We start from the raw sequence: 17,995 nt of genomic DNA, 5'->3' as shown, positions 1-17,995 counted from the left end.
CAATTGCATTTGATAGTGCAACACTGAGTACAGTCGTACCTGTGTTAAATGAATTGGCTAACTTTATGTATCAGGATTCAGGATTACGGGCTAATTTGATATTTTCATAAATTAACCATAAAATATTATTATAGGTAACCTGGTTTAAATAAATTAAATGAAACCATCAATCGAGCTAGCAGGATTTATTTTATTAATCATGAATAATCAAATTCAGAACTTGAATATTCAACTGCAATGTCTGCTTATGAACGCATAAAACTCGGTACTTCTTTCCCAATTCCATAAAATTCAACACTTAGAAAGTGACAAAAAATTTTAAAATAGGTAGTTGAAACAAACCACAGCTAATTTTCATAGTGGACTGTACTATACGATAAACATGTCAGTCAATTTGACAACCTTTGTCGGAAACATTATTCAATGAAAATATTGTGTACCACTTTTCTTTCACGACTATAAAAAGATTTTAGCAATTTAATTCACAAAATCAATTGCGCACATTTAAAATAAAGTTTGTTTACACTTTAACAGCAATAGACTGACATGCAAGGTGACATGTCAATGAAGTTTTCAGTTACTGTTGCCATTAAAAGAAATTAGTACCATTAGTTTTCCGCAACATGGCGAGGGTTTTTATGTTACTGGTTGGGCTATATATAAGATATATCGATACTACATAACATCACTATTGGTATAGTCATCATGACGTGTACGATCCGTTGTACGCATTCATAGACTACAACTACTAACCACAATAGGCAGTATAGAGTAAATATATTCTTTGGGCAGTATAGTTTCTGACCTTAGCGGGTTTCTGTACGAATGTAAAAATCCATTGTTTGACAGCTGTCACTCAAAGGTCGCAGAAAATTGCCAAAAAAATATTTTTGGTGAAAAAATACATTTCGCAAAAGTTGTTAAGAAGGACATTATAACTTGTTTCAGTGAGTGAAAGTACAAATGAATAAGCTGTTGCCTGCAAGGAGGCGAAAGTTGCTACAGTTCTAGTTGGTGTACTTTGTAACCTAGCAAAATGTTACGAATACCGGTTCGAGGTAGAACAATCCATCAAAACATACGTCTGAAGTCCACGAACTCGAGCAACTTTATTAGAAGCACCTTCATAGAGTATTTCGTGGAGGGTCACGGTCACAAACATGTGAAATCGAGTCCCGTTGTGCCACTGTGCGATTCTACCGTTCCCTTTGTGAATGCTGGCATGAATCAGGTAAATATCGTGATCTGTGTAACCCTACCCTCTGACTAAAGCAATAAATAAATTCTATTCTATTCTATTCTAAAGCTTCCAATAAGAATCTATTTAAAAAACTAGATTTTTCCCGCGGGTTCGCCGGCGTAAAATTCCGTTTATCACAGATGGATATTCTGATGTATTAAACAATAATACTGTAAAATTTTATCGAAATAGTTTTTGCGTAAAAGAGTAACAAACATCCATTTTCACAAACTTCAACATTGATAATATTAGTAGCATGAAACTGACACTAAAAGCTACAAAACGTTAAATTGAGCAAATCTCAATGAGCAATTCAAACGTTTCCAGTTCAAAGGAGTGTTCCTCGGGCAAGTGGAGCCGCCGTGCGCGCGCGCCGTCAACTCGCAGAAGTGCGTGCGCGTGGGCGGCAAGCACAACGACCTGGACGCGGTGGGCACGGACGGACACCACCACACCTTCTTCGAGATGCTCGGCAACTGGTCCTTTGGGGACTATTACAAGGTAATTATTATACACATTATATAATGATGTTGATAGATGGCGTTTAACTGCTTCCCCAGCATGAATATTTACGTACATCAAAATTTTTTGGCTGTAGATTTTAACCAATGACGATAGATCTTATTTATTTATTGAAATTTAGTTTGTCACATATTGTCATAAATTATAGCCTATATATTAATCTGGGTTATAAACAATAATACCTACTGTAAAGTTTCAACAAAATCCGTTTAGTAGTTTTTGCGAGAAAGAGTAACAAACATCCAGACATCCACACAAACTTTCGCATTAATAATATTAGTAGGATAGATATCTGGGAACTTTGGGAGAGCATGCCTGCCTTCTCACCTGACACGTACCAGACTGGTTTTACTAGATCTACCCTCAAGTCATGTACTCCACACCACATGACAGTAATGCTTTGCAGTTAAGATATGTCATTGTATGTATCTCTCATTCTTGTTTTAACCAACTGATGCCACTGCTGGACAGAGGCCTCCCCCAAAAATTTCCACAAAGGCCATGTATGTGTACTGAAATGTAAATGATCCCAATAGTGCTCATAACACCAGCTAATTTACTACCTAGAATAGATAGGCATGTTGTCTATTTGTCTAACTTACTAACTATAGCTCTGTAAGTTAAACCCACTCAAAAGGAGAAAATTACATGGTAATTTCAGCCCTGTGACTTTAAGAATAAAATATTGAATATGTTGTTTCTTTAACATAATATTATCGTTATTTGTCATAACAATTAGTTAAGGAAAAGTAAACAAGTCTTGGGTTTAAGACATCAAACCAGGCCTGTTCATCTACGCGAGTTTACATCGAAAACAAAACACGCACGATGGCCCACCTACAGGATACTATTCGACAAGGCCTCACATACGAGCGAACATTGACTCACGCACGCGTATTCTTGTGTATGATGGAAGAAAATAAAGAAAATGGTGTACTAAATACTGTGTAGTATTTAACTGCCTAAATAATAATAAAAACACAGAATGTACTTTTTTAAGTTGCCTCAAGACACTGAGAGGTAAATAAGTAGTTAATATTATTCATGATAATTCATGTATTTCCTCCGCCATTTTCCGCAGTTTGGCACCTCACGTCACATCATTTTACCGAAGTCAGCCCTATAGCTTCGGCGCAGTGCCGATCACTGACGTTTGTCAACAAAATGGTGCTTGACTCTTGAGACAGGCTAAATTACACCATATTGTTAATGACATTGAGCATACATTTTTTAAATACATTCGCGAAGTAAAACTTCTGTATGTAGTACTTATTATTATTCTGTGATCAAACTAGCAATGTAATCTATGTCTTAAAATATTTTAACTTCCACCAATAAAACAATACAATGCAAGCTATTACTCATGTCCAGTCTGTAAATGAGGTTACATAACTAAATTGTTTTTTAATTATTTTCAGAAAGAAGCATGTCAAATGGCCTGGGACCTACTGCTCGGTCCATACCGGTTGAAACCAGAAAACCTTGTGGTGACATACTTTGCTGGAGATGTAGTCATTGGCCTACCAGAGGACAGGGAGTGCCGTGACATTTGGAGAGCTATTGGGTGAGAAACCATTTATTTATTCTATTAACATCTGGAAATCTTTAACATATTAAACATTTGACATCATAAATGTAGCAGGGAAGCGCTGGACGCAGGCCTCTACCAATCGATCAACGTGGAAAGCATTAGGGGAGGCCAATGTTCAGCAGTGGACGTCCTATGGCTGAAATGATGATGATATTAAACAGTTGAAATGCATTTTATTCTCTTACAAGTTGTCAATTGCCCGTATTCACAAACATTACCATGAGGTCTGACAGTGCGCGTGATGCACAGGGTGAAACATGAACCAATCACAGAGCTCTATTCAACGCTGTGCGTTCGATTTGCTGCTTCACTTAAGCAATCATTGTTTGTGAATACAAGCGAATGTTTTGTAGGCCATTCCACAAGCTAAAGTTGATTGTGTTTTGCTTACAAACAAACAGTGAGATAGTGTAAATTGTTTATGTAAACTGTGTAAAGTCAACAGCACACACACACTTTACATTTTTGTTGCAATATCACACTTATTACAACTGACTAAGATATGCCACAGTGTTAAACTTCATACACAGTTCTAAGGTTGGACCGCATTTGCTCGGCGCAGCGCGACCCGACACAAAGCGTCACATTATTCTTTCAGTCATTTTGTATGGACTAAGTCGCATTATGGCGGCGCTGCAATGAGTGTCGCTGTTTTCGCAACACAGTTCTTATAAGATAATATTTCGACGCGCAGTGTAGGTGCCGCATAGCGCCGCGCAAATGCGGTCCGACCTTTAGCCATCATAGTTAATAATTCATACTGCAATATCTGTTTCATGCGTAAATAATACTGATTCTAAGACCAGAGTTCACCAGCAGACAGTAAACACCTGTCAACCATTATCTTTAAATATTTTGCTTTTCAAAATACATGACAACTATTTACTTAAATATGCAAATTGTGGTTTTTCCGTGACTTCGCTCGCGTTTATAAACTGCCTATGTGCTATTCTGATGTATAAGAATGTAAAGAGTACAAAATCCATCCACTACTTTTTGCTTGTTTGCCACAATAGTTCAGATGAAGATCGAACTGGCGTTCCTTAAACTTCGGACGGACGTTCCTTGAACTTCGAACTGGCGTTCCTTGAAGACCGGGCCTAAGTCAATTAAAAGCTAAAGTCCGCTCGCCGAGCACGTATAATTTCGTCCAATGACCCCAAGCTACCCATCCTTATAGCTCGCGCGTAATTATATTGCTGGCGCGACTGTACGACGGGCGGCCGCAGTGAGTGTGAGAGCGCAATAGATTATAATTACGTGCTCGACGACCGGAGTTTACTTTTTCATGAGGTACCCTGAGTTTATGTTCTTTATCACCAGGGTCCCAGACAGTCGCCTCAAGGCTTTAGACGCCAAAGATAACTTTTGGGAGATGGGCGCTACCGGGCCGTGCGGGCCCTGCACTGAGATACACCACGTCAACCCGGACGGCTCGTTGACTGAGATATGGAACCTGGTCTTCATACAGTGCAACAGGTACCTAGTTGAATAGAATATCATTTTATTTATTGTTTTTTCTGTGTACAGTGTATTATCAGTATTATCATCCATCTTTGAAAAATGCAATCGGCCTCATGCGTCAAGTTAATCGTCCACTTACTACAGCATAGACAAAGTTACTCTGGGGGGCGGTGACACCTCTGCGGAGTCATGAATCTCTCATTGCCCTTTATTCTCGAAAAAAAGGGTTTTGTTTTACATTTAGGCCAATATGACACAAAATACGGAACTCTAAAAAGAATGTCCACAGTAATAAAAAATTTGATTGTGTAGGGAAGAGAACGGCTCGGTGACGCTGCTGCGAAGCCATGAATTCTTCTTAACCTTTTCTCTTAAAGTGTTTTTGTTTGCATTTTTCAGACACCAAAAGGAATTCTATAGTAATAAAGAGTTTGATGTTGTAGGGAAGAGGACGGCTCGGTGACGTTGCTGCGGTGCCATAAGTCCCTCGCAGCCTTTTTTTACAAGCTTTTTGTGTTTAGTTTTGTATTTTTTGTTTCTTAGGCCAATATCGACACAAGAAGGAACTCTATAAATTAATATTTAAATTTTCAGGGAAGAAAACGGCTCGGTGACGCCGCTGCGGCGCCAACACGTGGACACAGGGCTGGGATTAGAGCGGCTGGCGGCGCTACTGCAAGGCGCCCGCTCCAACTACGACACTGACCTGTTCCGCCCGCTCATCACCGCTGTGCAACAGGTGTGTGTGTGCTCAAGCCGCTCAGAGCGGACGGCTGGTGACGCCGCTAGGGTGCCAAGAGTCCCGAGAGAAAGTGTTTTATATCGACACAATAAAAACAAGATTTGCAACTCTGAAAACTACTTTCTTGTTAAAAAACTCTTTGTGCTAATTCTACACTAAAGTCTGATCGCCGAGCTCGTAGAATTTCGTCCAATGACCCCAAGCTAACTATTCTTATCGCTCGCGTGTAATTATATTGCTATTGCTGTCGCTACTGTGCGACGAGCGGTAGCAGTGAGTGTGCGAGCGCGACAGCAATATAATTACGCGCGAGCGATAAGGATGGGTAGCTTGGGGTCATTGGACAAAATTCTACGTGCTCATAGACCAGACTATAGAACATTAGCATCGCAGTAAGGGCCCTTGCCCACGGCGGAGTCTTTTTTACGAAACGCGCGACAGCATCGCTACTAACGCGCGTTATTCGCATTTGCAACGCACTACAGAAGTGATGCCAACGCGCTACTAACGCGCTACAAAGTAAAAAGTCGCCGTGGGCGAAGGCCCTAATACGTCCTGTTTCCCCAGCACAGCAAAGGCGTGGCCCCGTACGCGAGATTTTCGGCGCGGGCGCGGCATATTCGACAAGGCCTCACATACGAGCGAACATTGACTCATGCACGTGTATTCTTGTGTATGATGGAAGAAAATAAAGAAAATGGTGTACTAAATACTGTGCAGTATTTAACTGCCTAAATAATAATAAAAACACAGATTGTACTTTTTTAAGTTGCCTCAAGACACTGAGAGATAAATAAGTAGTTAATATTATTCATGATAATTCATGCTAAATCATGTATTTCTTCCGCCATTTTCCGCAGTTTGGCACCTCACGTCACATCATTTTACCGAAGTCAGCCCTATAGCTTCGGCGCAGTGCCGATCACTGACGTTTGTCGACAAAATGGTGCTTGACTCTTGAGACAGGCTAAATTACACCATATTGTTAATGACATTGAGCATACATTTTTTAAATACCTTCGCGAAGTAAAACTTCTGTACGTAGTACTTATTATTATTCTGTGGTAATACGTCCTGTTTCCCCAGCACAGCAAAGGCGTGGCTCCGTACGCCGGGTCGTTCGGCGCGGGCGCAGCGCTCGACGCCGCCTTACCGACCACATAGTTTATATCTATGTTTGCAACACACTTATTCTTCTCTTCTCACTGAAGAATAGCTTCGTATGGCGTGCAGGCGACTAAGTTCACACTCTTATTTTTGTGCTAATGCTACACTAGATGCAGAGAATCGCAGTAATACCACAGAATAATAATAAGTACTACGTACAGAAGTTTTACTTCGCGAAGGTATTTAAAAAAATGTATGCTCAATTTCATTAACAATATGGTGTAATTTAGCCTGTCTCAAGAGTCAAGCACCATTTTGTTGACAAACGTCAGTGATCGGCACTGCGCCGAAGCTATAGGGCTGACTTCGGTAAAATGATGTGACGTGAGGTGCCAAACTGCGGAAAATGGCGCAGGAAATACATGATTTAGCATGAATTATCATGAATAATATTGACTACTTATTTACCTCTCAGTGTCTTGAGGCAAATTAAAAAAGTACATTCTGTGTTTTTATTATTATTTAGGGAGTTAAATACTGCACAGTATTTTGTACACCATTTTCTTTATTTTCTTCCATCATACACAAGAATACGCGTGCGTGAGTCAATGTTCGCTCGTATGTGAGGCCTTGTCGAATAGTATCCTGTTTGTGGGCCATTTGTTTTCGATGTAAACTCGCGGAGATGAACAGGCCTGGTAATACGTCCTGTTTCCCCAGCACAGTAAAGGCGTGGCCCCGTACGCTGGGTCGTTCGACGCGGGCGCAGCGCTCGACGCCGCCTACCGCCGTCTAGCTGACCACGCGAGGATGATCAGCGTGTGCCTGGCTGACGGGGTCTTCCCGGCTTCCAGGTAATTTAAATTTGATATTCCACCCATAATATCCAGGCACTCTTTCAAGAGGGAGATTTGCGACTTATTAGGTAAATGAAAACATTGAAAACACACGCACACGCCCTCACATACACACACACACACACACACACACACACACACACACACACACACACAACCTGCATGCAAGCCTATGTTTCTTTTTTTTGTCCCTTTGACTGTTTTTTACGAGATTGTAATAATATATAGAATTCATTATTAGCTGTTAGAACAAAAATACCTGTTTGTATTATTATTATAAAGAGCTGTGGTTTTCTGAATAAAGAAAAATAAAATAAAATATCGTAAGGATAATTCCACTTTTTTCTCTCATGTGAACATAGTGGAATAATCCTATCCTCATTGGTGTTGGTTTGGACTGCTCGACTCGAGGTCCCAAGCACTTAAATTCGAATCCTGCCGCCACTGGGCTATTGTGGTGAACCCATTCGTACACAAGCATATTTAGCTTACCACGAGGTGTTAACTACTTAGTACTGGTAAAGGGTTTAATAATTAAATTATGTGATTTTAAACTTTCACCTAAAACTGAGAGCAAACGGACTCAAATAGTTAAGCGGTCGATGCCGATCGAACTGGTAAGCGATAGCAGGGCAAAAAAAAAAAGACATGTATAGGCTCCTTACGAGCATTTGACGATTTGTAAGTACTAATTTAATTAGTCTATACAAATAAAGATAATTTTGATTTTGAACTAGCGGTCCTCGAATCTTCTATTGGCAGTCCGATACTGACACCGTTGGACTATTGTCTTCTTATTTCCTGGAGTTAATGTAACCTTTATCAACCCATTAAATGCCGCTATTTCCAGTGAATTAATAAGTTCAAATCGACTGATCGAAAAATCCTAATTTCATTGTTCCAGTCTAAACCTCAAGCAAATAATGCGCAAATCCTTCAAAATGTCCTCCGACATCTTCCAAAACCCTCACTTACTATCCTTACTCTACCAAGAAGTAGCCAACACGCTCGGAGAAACCTACCCCGAGCTGGTAGCAAAGAGTAAAGAAGCCAAATTGATCATAGAGCATGAGGAGCAGGCGTATGCTAAGATGAGGGCAGGGCTGGCGAAGAAATGGAAGGATCTGGCAAAGAGGTACCCTGAGGTTGAGGAGTTGGGAGATGTGGAGATGGCCAGCTTTGCCACGGGATATAAGGAGTTCAAAGAGGTTAGTATAGTTTGGTATTGACTATTACATCACACTACAAGGTTTTGGTTTCATCTCTATAGTGGATAGTTTTGGGAATACCCCACCATTGAAACTTGTAGAAGTTGACTTTCGAACGCTATTTGCCACTGTATAAATAGCTGTGGCAAGCCAACTATTGCAAGTTTTACATTGCGACTTTTTTAAGCGATACAAACGGGATAAAGTCGCAATGCAGCATCGATACAGTCGCAAAACATCTGTCTTTACACAGTCGCGTTAAAAAAGTCGCAATAACAACAACTTAACAAATAGGCAAACGATATTCACATTCGTTATTTCCTTTTAGGGAATGGCCAAACAAAAATCAACCACAATACCTGGAGAGTTAGTCTTCAAGTTGTACGACACATACGGTTTCCAAGAGGACATGATTGAGAGAATAGCAACACTAAATCATTTGGACATCGACAAAAAGGGCTTCTGGAAGCTTCTCTCAGAGCACAAATCGAGGCACAAAACCGCTATGAAAGAACAATCGTCTAACAGGGCACTTCTCTTCGACAGTGCAGTAGAAAAAATTATAAAAAGTGGAGTAAAATCCACGAACGATCAGCACAAATATGCTTATACACCTGTAGGAAACAAAATACAATTCAAGTCGCTCAAAACTAAACTCGTAGCTATACTAAATGAAGATTGTGAGTGGATAGACTTTTTAGACCCATGCGAAGATAGGCCTTATTATCTAGTAGCAGAAGATTCTAATTTCTACTGCGAGGAGGGAGGACAGACAGCTGATAGCGGTACCATAAAAGTAAATAATAATGTGACTTTCAAAGTAGATACTGTTTTCAAAATTCGGGACTTCGTATTCCATAAGGGGTACTTCAAAGTGAACAAAGGAAGTGATAAAAATTATGTGAACTATAACAGTGAAGTGGTGTCAGAAATAGATGAGTGTAAAAGAGTGAATGTGATGAGGAACCATACCGGTGTTCATTTGTTGAATGCGGCTATCAGACAGGTGCTTCCGAAGAGCGTGGTGTGTCCTACGGGGTCTAGGGTCAGTGATAAAGGACTGTCTTTAAATCTGTCGGTCTACGGCGAGAAATTGTCGCAGAAGGTGGTCTTGGACGCACAAGAATTAATTAGGTGAGTTAATGTTCCTTAACATTACAAGTTGATTGTGGAAATATTTTTTGCTGCTTCAGAATCGTTCTGAATAATTGCATCAGTGATTGGCTTACAGTTAACTCCGTCCACCATCCATAGAGCTATGCTCATGCAATTTTCAGCTTGACCTTATTTTCAGTTGTTATTATAATAAAGTTTATTTTCACAAGTGTTACAGTCAGCGTCTAAATGTCTGTAACACCCAAAGTGGCCAAAAAGTTGACTACAAAACCTTATTCCATTGTAAAAAGGTATGTTGCGAAATTTGACGCTGACTGTGAAATGTATTCTCTCCTTTGTTTTAATTTTACTGTTTAACTTTAAGGGAAACAATAAAATGCAATACGCCGGTATCTACTCGCGTGGTGGACAGCTTAGCGGTATCGAGGGAGGGTGACGTGGTCACTATCCCGGGGGAAACTTACCCCGAAGTGGGACTAAGGATGGTCGCGGTGGCCCCGCCTCCTTTGCTGTCCAAGTAAGTTATTTACCATATTATTACTATGCACGACGGTTGATAATCGCATGGTGGACGGACAGCCTGGCGGTATCAAGGAAAAGGGGCGTGGTCACCGTCCCGGGGGAAACTTACGAAGTGGGACTGAGGATGGTCGCGGTGGCCCCGCCTCCTTTGCTGTCCATGTAAGTTATTTACTATATTGTTACTATGTACGCTAGTAGAGACGCGTGGTGGACAGCCTGGCGGTATCAAGGAAAAGGGGACGTGGTCACTATCCCGGGGGAAACTTACCCCGAAGTGGGACTGAGGATGGTCGCGGTGGCCCCGCCTCCTTTGCTGTCCAAGTAAGTTATTTACTATATTATTACTATGCACGCTAGTAAATCAAGTGGCAGTGGGCGGGGCACATAGCTCGTAGAGACGATGGCCGTTGGGGCAGAAAAGTTCTCGAGTGGCGACCACGGGCTGGAAGACGTAGCGTGGGCAGGCCTCCTACTACGTGGACCGACGATCTGGTAAAGGTCGCGGGAAGAGCCTGGATGCGGGTAACGCAGGACCGTGCATTGTGGAAAACCTTGGATGAGGCCTTTGTCCAGCAGTGGACGTCATTTGGCTGAAACGAACGAACGCTAGTGGAGACGCGTGGTGGACAGCCTTGCGTGGTCACTATCACGGGGGAAACTTACCCCGAAGTGGGACTAAGGATGGTTGCAGTTGCCCCGCCTCCTTTGCTGTCCAAGAAAAGCCACGGATACACTAGGGGACAAATGAAGCAACATGTTGCGGAACATGTTCCTCAACAACTACGTGGAATGTGCCGAGATACATGTCGCGGAACATTTTGTCAACCACACTTCTCAAGGCGGGAGCAAGCAACATGCCCCGCGTCACGTACAATGTTGTGGGTCATGTTGCGGGACACTATGCAACGTTGCAGCGTCACGTATATTTTGTGTTGCGCGTCATGTTGCGGGACAAAATGTTCCCTAGTGTATCCGGGGCTTAAGTATACAAATGATTACTAGTCCGATGTCGGGCCGGTTCGTAGCCGGATCGACCATCGGTGAAATAACCGGCACTGCAAAAAAAAACTTCCCAAATTCCAATGCTTTTCTCTTCTCCAGTATTTCGTCCAAACTTGAACGTGAATCATCATCATTCATTTAAGTGACAGGTTCACTGCTGAATATAGGCTTCCCCCAATGACGTCCACATCGCCCGGTTGGTAGCGGCCTGCATCCAGCGCCTTCCTGCTACCTTTATGAGTCGGTCCACCTTGGTGGTCTACGACTTTCACTTCAGAACCTTGCTTGCTCATTGGCCGTCAGCTCTGCGTATTGTGCCCTGCCCATTGCCACTTCAGCTTACTAATCCGTCGGGCTATGTCAGCGACATGGAACATGCCTTAACTAATGTAATTTCTGTCCCTCAGAGAGCTGTGTTGCGGCACCCATGTGCCTTCCACGGGGTTCGTTGAAGACTTCTGCGTGACGCTGGTCAAAGGCGCGGGCGGACAGACGCCTATTATACACGCGCTCACTGGCGACCGGGCGAAAGAGGTGAGCGATTTTGAACTTTATTGTAAAGATATACGTCTGAAAATAGCAGTTTGTCTATGGTGAAGCGGAAGAGGTGAGCGATATTGAACTGTAACGTAAAGCTATAACGCTCTAATTACTCCACGGCGTTCGTGGAAGACTTCTGCGTGACGCTGGTCAAAGGCGCGGGCGGACACACGCCTATAATACACGCGCTCACTGGTGACCGGGCGAAAGAGGTGAGCGATATTGAACTTTATTGTAAAGATATACGTCTGAAAATAGCAGTTTGTCTATGATCAAGCGAAGGAGGTGAGCGATATTGAACTGTAACGTAAAGCAATAAAACTCTAATTACTCCACGGGGTTCGTGGAAGACTTCTGCGTGACGCTGGTCAAAGGCGCGGGAGGACACACGCCTATTATACACGCGCGAAAGAGGTGAGGGATATTGAACTTTATTGTAAAGATATACGTCTGAAAATAGCAGTTTGTCTATGGTGAAGCGGAAGAGGTGAGCGATATTGAACTGTAACGTAAAGCAATAAAACTCTAATTACTAGAGATGGGCCGACTAGTCGCCGACTAGTCGGGAAAGCCGACTATTCGGCATGATTTGTAGTCGGCCGACTAGTGACGACTATTCGGCAAAATATGCCGATTATAATCGGCGCATTACAAAATTAAATATGTGAATGAAATAAACTCGTAATCACCAAGATGATTATGAGGTAGACGAAGGGCGTTTGTCTAAACCATTTTTGACTGCAAAAAATCAGTAAAAAGGGGTTTCACCTGATTTAAAATTTTGGCAATCAGTCTAAATTCATACAAAGTTAACATTAGTTAAAATTACCAGGAAATCATCAAAAATGTGTAAAGTTTATGTAATTTGTCCAAAATTATGACACTTTTTTTTCGGGGAAAAAATGCATGGAATTGCATACCTATCCTGCGGGGAAGTGGTAGATTATGTGTGGCTCCTCTCATCGGATGGAAGAGGAATACCCACATAAATAACCCCTGAGATCGCCTTAGTGTGAAGAACTATGGGAATCCGGACAAAGCCATCAACTATCACAGTCCGTCCCGGCAATTGCCCATCTGTATGGCGGGCCCAGCCTATCAGACGGTGGTGGTAGTCCGTGCTATGCAGGCGGGGGTACCCCCACGCCCCCAGCTCGCTGACCATCACCGTGGAGGGTGGAGAGGAATCAGTGGGCCTAGGATGCGTGCCGCGATAAGCGCAATTTTGCCCATACATTTTGACGTCGATAAGTAAGAACAATATATTCACGGCGCGCATCCTAGCCCAGCAGGAGGCGATCATATTGTCACATTTGTCACCTCCTCTGACCCCTCCGCCGTCGAAAATTATGACATCTACCTTAGGTAGGTACTGTTAGGTGATTGTAATGTTGCTTTTTATTTTTTCTCACATGAAAGAAATCTCATTTCTCAAAAAGTTATATTTATCTCTTTAGAAATCTAGATATTCATATTTCTTTGAGAAAATCTAGATCATTTATTCTTCGGACAAGTAGGTATTAGAATGATCGGCATTGCCGATTAGTCGGCCGACTAGTCGGCAATTTGAAAACCGATTAGTCGGCTAGTCGGTTAGTCGGCAAAGACCATAGTCGGCCCATCACTACTAATTACTCCACGGGTTTCGTCGAAGACTTTTGCGTGACGCTGGTCAAAGGCGCGGGCGGACACACGCCTATAATACACGCGCTCACTGGCGACCGGGCGAAAGAGGTGAGCGATTTTGAACTTTATTGTAAAGATATACGTCTCAAAATAGCAGTTTGTCTATGGTGAAGCGGAAGAGTTGAGCGATATTGAACTTTAACGTAAAGCTCTAAGGATAGAATTACTGGCAGTTGTCTGCCTCTAGAGTGTAATCAGACGAATCAGACGTGACACAAATCTGCGCGAGATAGATAGAATTTCTTGCGTGTTCCAAGACTAAGCTACCCCCGAGACTTTAACCTACACTGATTGGGTTTCAAGCTTCAGATTCTGGCTATACAGGAATTACAGTGGTAGGAACGGGAGGTGGGAATGGTCTCGTTAACTTCACCTTTTCTCTATTTTTCAGGCTAGAGAAATCTTCTGCCACGCACAGAAGTTAGAAGAAGTGATAGAATTGGTAGATCCAGACAGACGGAAGGAGGAAATGACCAATATTAGGAAACGACTGACTGATCTCTGCGGTACTGGTGGCGCCCCCTATGGAGAGTACGCGCAATGTTTGGGGCTGTTGGAAAACTTGCAGAAGAGGGAAGTCAACACGAATGATATGGCGTTACAGTGAGTAATTATTTTGATTTTGTAATCTTCTTTTCATGGAGTGTTGTGAGCTGCAAGCTTAAAGTCGATATTTCAATGGTTATAAAGAGGACTGCAGAAACGTCACTATCCGTGCACTCCTAAAGCCCGGTCCGTGAGCCCGTAGAATTTTGTCCAATGACCCCAAGCTACCCATCCTTATCGCTCGCGCGTAATTATATTGCGCTCGCACACTCACTGCGGGCGCCAGTCGCACAGTCGCGACAGCAATAAAATAAAATACTACATTAACCCGGCCTATGCCAATCCCGGACAAAACATGTTGGACTTGACAATTTTTATCGACCATTTTGTAATACCATGTTTCTGAGCAAATGAATGTTTTTTTTTTTAATTAAATTTCACAGATCCTAGAGCAATTGAACAGAGTTTTACAATGCTAGGTTTTATTAAGTTATGGGCTTGCATTTGATAAAAATCTCACCCAGAGGGTGCTGATCACATCTATGATGGAAGGAGCTTGCCCAGGAGACACCTATTAACTCTTGCTTCTTGCTTTTAAACAAGTTAAAAACCCTTGTAAAGTTTCGACCAAACCAACGCATGCAGCCTGCGTGCACGATGACTATCCTACTGATTTCTACTGATCGCCATCGCGCACGCGGGATGCATGCGTTGTCCGGTCGAACCTTAATAAACTGACTGACTGACATATCAACGCACAGCCTAAACGGCTAAATGTAGGCACTTGAAATTTGGAAGAGACTTAGCTTAGGTACCGTAGAGGTGCACTAAGAAAGGAATTCCCGAAATTCCCACGGGATCGGGAATTAGCGGGAAAATCCTTTTGTATGAAAAATCTAAACCGCTTAAGTTAGACGCTTGAAATTTTGCATCCTGCATGCACCTTAGTAAACTTAAAGCTTAGTTACAACAGGATATTGCAAAATTCCCACGGAAAAGGGAGTTAGCGGGATAAAACATTTCAACAATCTAAACCGCGTAGATTAGATGAAGGGGGTAAAACGGGATCCACGCGTACGAAGTCGCGGGCGGCCGCTAGTAAGTCATAGAAGTATTTGTGTCAACTGCTCTGTTTATTTTCAGAGCCGTAGCCGAGGCGGAGTTCCGCGAGGCGTTTGATTCGGCGCAGGCCGAGGGCCGCCAGTTTGTAGTTCACTTCCTACGCTGCTCCTACCTCATGCAGGGGACAGGACTGTCAAGGGCGTTGCACGCCACTCCTGCCTCGTCACCTGCGTTGCTGTTAGGATGTGCTGGGGGAGTTATAGTAGCTGCTTGTCGTATGCCACAGGTTAGTCCTTGTAGCCTTTAGGACTGGCACCTTTTCAGGCGTTTTCCTCCCAGGCCTCCAGAATGATAGAATTCCAAATAAATCATTCGTGCCTACTAGCCTTTAGACTAGCAACTCTTCACACCCGCTGGGGCGTTAGCGCTGCTATTGTGTACTAGTGGCGTCATTATGACCTATCACTCTCATGCCACAGGTCAGTCCTATTCCAGACATTCCTTCTATCCTTTAGGAACATCAACCCTTCAGGCATCATCCTCCATACTGCCAGAATGTAACTTTCCTTTAGCAAGCAACTCCTCATTTCTTCCTTCGTGGTGCACTTTCTGCGTTGCCCCTGCCTCACCTCTATCGACATCAAATAAATCTTCTAGCCTCTGACTAAATACTTTTTGTCTCTTTCTTTCTATCCTCCTTCGTCGTCCATTCGCTACGAAACACTGACTTGAGTTACTGATATGTGCACACCTGCCTTTCAGGACAAAGTGACGGACACGTTCAACGCGGAGCGCTGGTTGCGCTGCATCCTGCCGGTGTTCCACGCGGACGTCAAACCCGGGTCCACACCGCTTACGTACGCCGAGATGACGGCCACTAAGGTACGGTTTGGAACCTACAAAAATATTTGTAATAGAAATTGACAACACCATGACTTGCAGAAACGTGGTTTGGCAAAGAAAACCTGTGACGTCACTTTTTGATGCAGGACTGTTATTGATTTCAAAACAGCTAAAATCTTGTTACTGGATACATTCGAAAATCCTGCAGTGCCAGACTTCTCGTCTGAACACTGTTATGTGGGTCGAATTAACTTCCCTCACTTTCGATCGCACATTTGGTGCAACAAGAGCACAAATAAGTTTCTCTCTGTATGAGCAGATGTGCCTTTGTTGCTCCAAACATGCTTTATATTATTTGCAACAAAATAAAAGGTTTTTACTCTTCCCAGGTGAGCCTAATCAACTGCGAGCAGCTGGTACAAGACGCCATGCGTGTCGCCATCAAATACGCGCAGGCGCAACTCAGGCCCTCAAGTTACACAGGCCACACCCAAACACGGCAGCAAAACTAAACTAGAGATTATGCCGTCCAGAATGATACACACTAATTATTACGAAGTATAGATCGCGCAACGAAAATTGAGGCGAACGCGGTACTGACATTGACGTTATATTTTAACCGATTGAGTCCCAGACGGCATTAATTAATGTCAGAACAATTGATTATCTATTGTGTCTAGATTCGCGGAGCTTGAAGGATTAATGTATCGAATCGAATTCACTTGATACCTCGCTCTTGCCAAATTAATGGGTGCAAGCGAGAAAGCACTTCTCAGTCACCCGTTGTCTTAGATGAGCGACGGAACGCGACTTGACACGAGACGCAACGCGACGTATAGATGACCCACGCTGAACTGTCCCGCCAAACTCAATGACAGGGGGGCGCTACCATCGTTCAACTATATGGTTTCCAACATGGCAAAAATCTGAACCAGCGATCCGGTATTGACGGTGGCGCCCCACTGTCAATGTCATCGACAGGACAGTCCAGTATTTTGGAACTATAAGCGTAATTCTACCAATATTTCACGTGACGTATGAAAGATGTCATGACATGAGACTACATTGTTACTAACAAAAAAAAAACTCAATGAAGAATGGAATAAATAAATTATCACCGGGCAATCTTCAAATTTCACTGTCCACCGTGTCTCGTTAAACACTCGACATTGGTGAAACCAGTGTGCTTCAAATACGCACCATTGAAGCCATTAAACAGAATAATAATAATACATAAGTCACTATTTTATACAACGACATCGTCGCATTGCCGCGTTTGTCGTTCACTTAGGACAACGGGTCAGAAGATTACGCAAGACGACAGAGCAGCTAGCGTTTACTGATACATAAACGCAAACAAATCTTTCTTTGTGTTGATCGCCTCAACTCTCGCTGGGCGACTTATAACTCTGTCTCAAGCGTATCGAGAGAGGGGAGGCAGGTTAAGGCAACTGAACTTGTAAAATATTTAATTGGCAACCACCTATTATATCAGTAAACTTATTTTAGTTATGTTTAAACCCCTAAATTATAGAAATTCTGTTTTATTTATTTGAACTAGTCGTATTAAGTTTCGTTCACAAGTATTATGTTTAGGATCATTTAAAAAAAAAAAACTGCTTACTTTTCGATCTGGGAAGTGCAGTATTTTATATTATTTTTTAATTATTGAATTAAAATGTGGAAAGTTGAATCTTTGAACTTATGAGCATCAAATTATTGAATTATTATGCCGTTAGTATTGAAAATACAAACAGTCTTCCGATATGTTATTGTAAATACGAGTATCAAAATTTAATGAGAATACATTTGATCATTTTTATTCAGACTTTTATTTCAAAAATATATGTATAATATTCCCTCAGGCTTCTTATTTTCGCAGTTCACTATGTAATATCAGGTTCAAGAGATTTTTTCTTCTAAAAATATATTGTTTTCATAGAAAAC

General features: G+C 42.3%; 2 protein-coding genes across 2 annotated transcripts; both read left to right on the top strand.

The window, feature by feature from the left end:
- Positions 1-828: 828 nt before the first annotated feature.
- Positions 829-10,532, top strand: LOC135080843 (alanine--tRNA ligase, mitochondrial-like). The gene is made up of 11 exons (XM_063975567.1): positions 829-1,231; positions 1,568-1,741; positions 3,181-3,326; positions 4,677-4,832; positions 5,412-5,556; positions 6,127-6,222; positions 7,387-7,520; positions 8,428-8,731; positions 9,060-9,865; positions 10,212-10,364; positions 10,427-10,532. Exons 1-11 carry the CDS (start codon positions 1,037-1,039, stop codon positions 10,530-10,532), a joined length of 2,415 nt encoding a protein of 804 aa, XP_063831637.1. The 5' UTR covers positions 829-1,036.
- A 76-nt stretch (positions 10,533-10,608) lies between these two features.
- LOC135080348 (alanine--tRNA ligase, mitochondrial-like) lies at positions 10,609-17,870 on the top strand. The gene is made up of 6 exons (XM_063974999.1): positions 10,609-10,690; positions 11,779-11,905; positions 13,989-14,200; positions 15,287-15,491; positions 15,968-16,087; positions 16,438-17,870. The coding sequence occupies exons 1-6, from the start codon at positions 10,656-10,658 to the stop codon at positions 16,558-16,560; spliced, it is 822 nt and encodes a 273-aa protein (XP_063831069.1). The 5' UTR covers positions 10,609-10,655; the 3' UTR covers positions 16,561-17,870.
- Positions 17,871-17,995: the final 125 nt, after the last annotated feature.

This window comes from Ostrinia nubilalis, chromosome 18, assembly GCF_963855985.1.
Source record: "Ostrinia nubilalis chromosome 18, ilOstNubi1.1, whole genome shotgun sequence".
Classification (NCBI taxonomy): Eukaryota; Metazoa; Arthropoda; class Insecta; order Lepidoptera; family Crambidae; genus Ostrinia; species Ostrinia nubilalis.
The sequence above is the reverse complement of the archived record's forward strand: the minus strand, read 5'-3'. Positions and strand labels throughout refer to the sequence as shown.